Source organism: Amphiura filiformis, chromosome 3 (genome assembly GCF_039555335.1).
Source record: "Amphiura filiformis chromosome 3, Afil_fr2py, whole genome shotgun sequence".
In the NCBI taxonomy this organism is placed as follows: domain Eukaryota; kingdom Metazoa; phylum Echinodermata; class Ophiuroidea; order Amphilepidida; family Amphiuridae; genus Amphiura; species Amphiura filiformis.
Genome location: NC_092630.1, coordinates 41081269 through 41089272, shown reverse-complemented (window position 1 = coordinate 41089272; position 8004 = coordinate 41081269). Strand labels below are relative to the sequence as shown.

Sequence of the window (8004 nt, the reverse complement as noted above, 5' to 3'; positions counted from 1 at the left end):
ACGGTTTGTGAGGGACACTTATAGGGCCTAATGGTATTGGTACGGTATGTCCGCCAGGTCTTTCCTTGAGAACTTCTCATTTCCCATTGAAAATTTTAATTAAGGGACCGTTTACAAACACTTGTAAGACTAACGAGGGGCCCAGCTGATGCAAAACGGGGGCCCTGAAATTTTTTCCTCTGAAGGGGGGAGGGGCTTTAAAAAATTCTCTTAGAACATGAGTTTAGGCCTATGGGGTTGACTTAAATTTTTCATGTCCTAAAGGGTGGGGCCTGAAAAAATTTGAATTTTTCATTTTGCATCAGGCCCCACTTTACAAGTGTTTGTGAACGGTCCCTAAAAAACTTCAAACTTTGCACTATATAGGTAAAAAAGTGCCACCTCATTGAGTTCCGAAAGCTAAATGTAATTATAATTTTTGTGAAAGTATAGCCTATCAAAGTTTTATTTGTACAGAGGGAAGAAATTTCAAACATTTTTTAATTTTCCGTAGTGGTTGAAGATACACTTTTCAAACGAACTGCTCATTTTTAACAGAAACTTGTGAAATTTGACCTTAAGCTTAGGAAACTATTCTGATGTGGACTATATCGCATTTGATATTGTCTTGCCATTTTAAAAATTGAATAGATTATTTTCAAAAATTACCCAACAGTCCCAACTTCAGGCCCGTACGCCCCCCACCCCCCCCCCCCAAATTGGGAAAATTATACAAAAATTCCCAAAATTTCAGAATTATCAGGGTTTTTACGCTTTTTTGGACAAAAAAGGTCCAAATTCAGATTCAATTCTTATTTTATAAAATTATTTTGATGCAATTTCAATTCATTCAATTCTTCTCTGGTTTAAATCATTTTGATTCAATTCCAATTCAATGTGTTGAAATTAACTGCTAACCAATTTCAATTCCAATTCACAGCATTTGAATTCATTCATATTCAAATTCAATTCTTGTTACCAACACTTATACATTTTACCGGGCATTTCAGGGAGAAATTTTATTCTAACTGATAAGCTGACAATCGTGAAATGGCAGAATAAAAATTATATGTTGCATGCATTTTCGATTCATTGCTTGAATTGAATTGAATTGGACAAAAACCACATGTCGATTCAATGCACTGAATTGAAATGAAAGAATAAAAACCTTTCGATTCAATGCACTGAATTGAAATGAAAAAACCAAACATTTCGATTCAATTCACTGAATTGAATTGAAAAATGGTCAAAATCAAATTCAATTCAATTCCTATTCCAATGCGCATTGAAATAACACTAGTCAAAACTTTATGCCCCCCAAAAGGCCCCCGTTTTGCATCAACCCCCCCCCCCCCACCCAACAAGTGTTTGCGAACGGACCATTATCACTATACCGTAAATATTGTAATAACAGCTAGTAGGCTAGGCCTAATAACTGCCAGGACACTGAGGTTTCTGTCCATTTTGATGTATAGACTAGTGGTGTGTGCAGCACATTGAAAGTGTGGGGGGGGGCAGGTTGTTCAGTTCCCCCGAATGGAGTCTGATTAGGAACAAATTTTGACGTTTTTAACGTTTTTCCCAAAACCCCGAATGAACAGTGGGGGGGCATAACCCCTGCCCCCCCCCCTTGCGCACGCCACTGGTATTATAGACCTTGAAGTGAAAGTAACTCCAGTTACAACTGCTATTGGCCGTGGTTGTTCTGTCTTTGCACATTCCTTTTTAAAGGGAATTTTATCATAGCGCTCCATTGGTCCAGGTTTCCGAATTTTGCAGGTTCGTGCGTTCGCAAAACGGTAAAAGATCGATTGCAGTTATCGTGGCTTTCGTGAATGAATTGATTTGATCATACTACTGAAAGAGCAACTATGGCATCAGGACTCGAAGGCTACATAAATCGTATCCTTTTAAAACCAGTTTTTATCTAGTGAAATATGTGATTTTGTTCTTTACTTTCCAATCAAAGTTCAAAAATGAAAAGCTTATCGAATTCGTCAGCCATGTCAGCATGTTCAGAATGCAGAATTCTGCAGACTTGCAGTTCACAAAACATGGGAGGCAGCAACGAGCTCATTACGGGCTTTGACCCTGCCTTTTCACTTAAAACATAGCTTATTTAAAGGAGCACTTTGTGATCCTAGCACCCTCTATTTATGTCATTTTTCATTAGATATCCACGAAAAAACCTATTCCCAAAATTTCAGTTGATTCCGATTTTGCGTTCGCGGCGCGAGTTATGCATGATTATGTGTATTACACTGCTAGCATAGACAATGCGTTGTAATTTCGGTCTGGTGCACCAGAACGAAATTCAAATTTCACGATATCTTTGCTAAACGAATTAATCTGCAAGAAATATTTTGTACATAAACATGTAGCCAGAGCAGAGGTTTCCAGTATCAATATTGAATATAAAAATCTCAACTTTTTGTGGATCACGAAATGCCCTTTTAATGCCTCTAAAGGACACTTGGGTTCAAGTTACATGGCATGGTCCATGGAGAGGGCCAGGGGCCTTACCCCTGGGTCAGAAATCCGACGATCCAAGATTAATCCATTCGACAGTCAGTGACTAAAGTTGTTGTTTTTAAACTTCTGTGGTCGTGCCTGCTGAGGCTGTGCGTATCGCGTACATGAGCGTAAACGCAAAAGCAATAAACAATCACGCTGATTGGCTGATCAATGCACTTGACAACAACAAGCCGGCTGACCCATTGGTCTTCGGCGCGGCGCGTAGTAGGCGACCTTGTCACTTCTACGTGATCGCAATTCACCAGCGCGTACCCGGACCACGGAAGTTAAAAAAAACAAACTTTAGCTGACTTGTAAAATTGATAGTCCTGCAAGCCTAGTGACATTCTCTTGGTCGGACTGGCGTTACAAAGGGAAATAGTCTTGTAAAACCAGTGTGCGCATGTGCAGTTCCCTTTCTCGAGCTGGTTGCTATGCGCGCGCTTGTGCAAAGCCAAAGGGGGACGAAGGGGACAATGTTCCCGGATGTCCGACCGAGTGAATGGCTACCAAATAAGCCCTTTCGCAATTTCAGATCATGGTGCATCATGGGTAATATTTGCCGATAAAATTGGAGATAAACACGATGAGGCTACTGTACATTTTCAATGGGGTGAACTTTGACGTTTGCATAAAAACGTTTCGTACTGGAATTTCGCTGACTGTTTCATCTTTATTCCTTCACAATATTTGTATTTCACAGGAAATATTAACATGTAGGAATGAATAAAATGTGTTTTACAAAAATATGTTTTTGAAGGAAGTGCAAAGTTTCGCCACCATTGCAAACGCACTGCAACCTCCTCGTGTTTATCTCTCGTTGAAGAACTGTGTGACGATGTCTGAGCATGCGCAGTTGCAATTTTCCGAAATTGCGAAAGGGCTTATACAGGGTTCCCCCCCCCAAAAAAAAAGAGGCCCCTCATTGCGCCCTCTTGTTCTCCTATTTCTGAAAAGTTGATCAAATATATTTTGGTATGTAAAGAAACCTTGAATTGTTAGCTGTAATAAACCAAAATAATTATATCAATCGCTCGTAACTTTTGAAGATATGCTCTTTTAAAGAAATGTACCCGTTTTCACTCTGTCCACGGAGAAGGTTTGGCTACTTTAAAGATTAAAAAGGAGTACACATACCATGCATGAATATCAAACATTCCTCAATGATAACTTTATAAAATAACTTTACTTATGGAATGGGCTTTACTGGTGGGTTTATGGGCAATGGATTTTGTTAATATGTCATTAATATGTGGGTAAAATGGATGACTTCTTTTGCTTTACTTGCAATTACTTATTTTTCTAGGTTATTTATGTCTTTTTGTTTATTTATGTTTCTTACTTAGTTGTTTCTTGCTTTTTTTTTTTTATTTACCACATCAGTCATTTCTCTTTTTAGGATAAAAGGTAGCCCTAAAAAGCTGTTTGGTTTGTCTTTGGTTCTTCTGAAGTGAGTTTACTATGCTGCTCTGCCCTCTACCTGGTTGCCTCCTTAGCGAATACAGGTTTCAGCCCTGGTCCTCATTGCATCAATTGCGTTGCGGACCATCCTTGTGCGCCGGATACTTGCGAATGCATTCAGTAATACGTTTATGACGATCTTGGATTTTTCCACAAAGGAACAAAATCAAGTGGTGTGAGGTCTGGGGTCATGCAGGCCACTCCACAGCATGAGCCATCACAACCACTCTGTTTGCTATCCGTGGACAGAGTGATAAACAGGTACTTTTATTCAAAAGGGCATATCTTCAAAAGTTGTGAGCCGATTGAAATAATTGTTTTGGTTTATTAAAGCTAACGATTAAAGGTTTCTTTACATATCAAAATATATTTTATCAATCTTTCAGAAAAAAGAGAAAAAGAGGGCACAATGAGGGGCCTCCTTTTTTTGGGACACCCTGTACAATGTACTTCCGCTCCACGAAATTAACCTGTGTTTACTTTACATCAATTTATAAACTGACATTAGCTTGATAATATAGGTTGGGCCAGTGTCTGAGCTAGCTATAAATTGACTACAAAACAATGAAAAAAAAAGTGAATTTCCTTAACATAATTTATCAGATACTGTATCAGTAATTACCAATGATGGCAGACAAATAGTGGTAAGGAATAAAACCGTATATAAACTTGTATACATTTATGTGTAATTCTTAAACACTTGAGAATGTTCATGAATGCAATCTTATTGGTACTACCCATGTGATATGACACAATATCACACGGGTCGGGGTGTGTGCATCAATGCGATATGCATACTCGCTATTTGAACCAATCAGAGGCGCATAGCAACAATGGGTCTGATCAATTTTAAGCCTGGCCTAGGTAGTTCCTTGTAAAATGTAGGATTTAATTTGATTAAAATTGGTAATACTTATGATATTTCTATTTGAATTGAAGTGTTTAAGAATGAGAATAAAGGTATTGTTTTTAGCCGCTGTCGTGCTGCCGCTTAGCGTAAAACAACTTAGCTTCGCCTAGTTGTTTTACTTAAAATAATGTGTTATATGAGACAATGCACTCTTGGCCTAAAACCACCATATTCTCTAATTGTAATACATCGGAATCTGGGATTTAACTGAACTTAGCGGTGTTCTGTGTCTCTGCTGGGACAATTTTGGTGTTTGTTTTGGGAAATATGATGGCCATGAGATGGAATTTGGAGTTTGTTTGTATTGGCCACTATAGATGGCTAATATAAGTATAAAATTGGCTGAATTTATATAGGTCTGCAATGTCAAATGGAATGAATTATTTTTTGATGCGGTCAAAATCCATGGCAATAACAAGACAGAAATGATTAAACAATAATAACTTTGCACCATCTATTTTGAGGTCATTGTGTGAAATCGGAGGGTTTTGTTTTGGGATGAGGTATTTTTCTGAGGAAAAATACCGAGGCCCAAAACAAGACCCAACAATTATGAATTAGTAATAAGTATGTATGTAGTCTTATCACAGTCATATTGTGTGAAACAAGCATTTATTTCCCCTAATGTCAACAGAACGTATGATACAAAAATGTAAATCATTCGGACTTGCTGGGGGAAGACAAGTGTTCAAATTGATATTATTAAGATGTTTCATTATAAATTGAAGTCACAATTATTTTGTTAAAAATGTGAAATTGTCATATTTTTATAAACAGGGAACACTGAAAGGGTTCGATCAGACAATTAATTTGATATTGGATGAGAGCCATGAACGAGTGTACAATTCTGTGTCAGGAGTAGAACAAGTGGTATTGGGACTTTACATCATCAGAGGTGACAATATGTGAGTATTATTATTAAGGATGCGATTTTCAGTTTCACAAAATGTGAGATTATGTCAAGGGTGAAATAAGCATTTGATAGAAAACAATTTGCCATTAGTTCCTTTCTCACCATTGTTTACTGATGATAAAGCAATAACAAGTGTGGCTTTTACACATACCGACCCAGAAATTGGATTTTTGAGAATTTTATTTGTTTTAATTTTGCTAAAATCATGTAAAATCAGGCATTTTGGGGCCAAAATTGATTAATTTTGGCTGAAAATGTTTAGAAAATATGTTTGCAAAAAAATCTTAGGGTAATTCCCGACCGACCCTACTTGAAAGGACTGTCCGCCCGTAGAACAGGTTTGTCGCCAACTAGATCTTTTTACAAGTTTTCACCATAATTAGATTGTATCAAGCTTCTGGTAGACTTCGAGTAGCAGCTCCTTTCAACCAATTCTGCTTTGTGTGTGTTTTGATGTGATTCATGACCCATTTACAAAGATTAAAAGAATTTGTGGTGTTTGGAAGACATTCTTACCAATATTTTGAGTGTGTAGAGCCTGTCCTCATGGGAATTTTTAATGAAAGTACTACTTAGCCTGTCCACAAGCCAATTGGCAAGAATGTTAGGAAAGAATTAGTTGCTTGCAATAGTAGATTCTGGTAGCCAATTGATGGTAGATCATAAGAAATAGTTATTTTAAAAATAAGTACAACTTTTATTTCAGTTTACTGGTAAAGGGTTATAAATTGTCTAACATTATGCTCAGAAGAGTCAAGAGACATTCCACATATTCCTGTATTCCTTCCATTGTATCACATCAGCCAAAATATAACAAATTACAAGCATTCACTGCTCCAAATTCACATTGTCCTCATTCATCAAAAACAATAAGTACCACTAACAAAATAATTATTTCTTATTTTCATTTGTTTTTATTTACAGAGCAATTATTGGAGAAGTAGATGAAGATACAGATAGCGCATTGGATTTAGCTAATATAAAAGCAGAGCCCCTCAATCCTGTTACACATTGATGATAACCAAGTACTCTTAAAGATCAAAGTAAACCTGCCAGGTTAAAAAGGGTATCCAAAAATACATTCCATTTGTACTGAGATGACTGACTAGTTTGTCATAAGGTGGTTCATGGGAGATGCCCTTCGACGCGTGCAGACAATGAGTGTGATGTGTGTTGGACACATTACATTGTGTCTGTCAACATCAAAGCTGCCAAGAGTACACATCTATTATACTCAGGAATCATGTAAGGTGATATGAAGAGAATAAGTACACACTGTGTAGAATGTATTGTAACTGCAGTGTAGAGCCTAACTTGGAATTGTCAATGGTTGTCCAGAGAGTAAAGAAGAAAAGATTCTTCATATCATATCACTTAAGCTGATATTTTGAATTTGAGTTCACTATATTTTGCTGTCCTAGCTTGTAAACTGCTCTGAACAAGAACATTTGACAATGATTATGTTATAGCATCCATAGAGTGCAATTGCTTCCATGGGAGAATGACACTGGCCAATGTGCGCACATTGTTTTTCGCATTAAAAAAATTGATCACAGCTGATCAACTGATGTTACTCAGCTTGGTTAGCAAATGAGGTATCAATGTTTTAAATCTTTTCATGATGTGATTCAATCAGCCAATCAGAACCCAACTTCCATGTTTGCCAGCCCTCGAATTAACCCATGGCACCCATGGCATTTTGCCGTGGGTGCCCATCCCCACTGCCGTAATGCCCTCAAAATATGTCCTTTACCCAAGGCAGTCATTTGCCGTGCCCTCTAATGAAGTTGCCGTCGGTGCCCCAGCCCTGCCCTTCATTATAAAATCATCTATCTATGTTTGTGTGTGTTTTCTTCACTTTTGAGAAATTGCCTTGGTGCCCTTCTCAAATTTTCAACAGTTGCCATGATGCCCTCTTGAAATATCACAAACTGCGGTGCTGCCTTGCCTTTTCAGTGAAAATCCAAGGCAATTATCAACTTGCCCTAAAAAGTTGCCGTGCCCTTCAGATCCTTAATTGAGGACTGATGTTTGCACTGTGTTAGGCCTGTGTACATGGTAACGTGGCCAAAAAGTGCTCTTCTCTGCATGCAATTGTAATGAAAATACATCTAACATTAGAAACCAGCAAACTGACAGTGACACAATTGACTTTTTCGGTAATTCCCATAATTATTTGCAATTAGACCCGAGATGTTGTCATTTGACGTCATGCCAATGTGCACAT

The 8004-nt window shown here is 37.7% G+C and overlaps 1 protein-coding gene across 1 annotated transcript; it reads left to right on the top strand.

Annotated features, from left to right (window-relative positions):
• Positions 1-1741: 1741 nt before the first annotated feature.
• On the top strand, positions 1742-7435 carry LOC140147695 (U6 snRNA-associated Sm-like protein LSm8). The gene is made up of 4 exons (XM_072169462.1): positions 1742-1881; positions 4558-4598; positions 5642-5769; positions 6702-7435. Exons 1-4 carry the CDS (start codon positions 1851-1853, stop codon positions 6790-6792), a joined length of 291 nt encoding a protein of 96 aa, XP_072025563.1. The 5' UTR covers positions 1742-1850; the 3' UTR covers positions 6793-7435.
• Positions 7436-8004: the final 569 nt, after the last annotated feature.

What these genes read in the sequence shown, in the direction of transcription:
- LOC140147695 (XM_072169462.1), top strand. Translation starts at nt 1,851, where the DNA reads ATGGCATCAGGACTCGAAGGCTACATAAATC. An exon ending in ACTCGAAGGCTACATAAATC is followed by an intron (nt 1,882 to 4,557) that starts GTATCCTTTTAA and finishes ATAATTTATCAG; the next exon opens with ATACTGTATCAGTAATTACC. An exon ending in ATGATGGCAGACAAATAGTG is followed by an intron (nt 4,599 to 5,641) that starts GTAAGGAATAAA and finishes TTTTATAAACAG; the next exon opens with GGAACACTGAAAGGGTTCGA.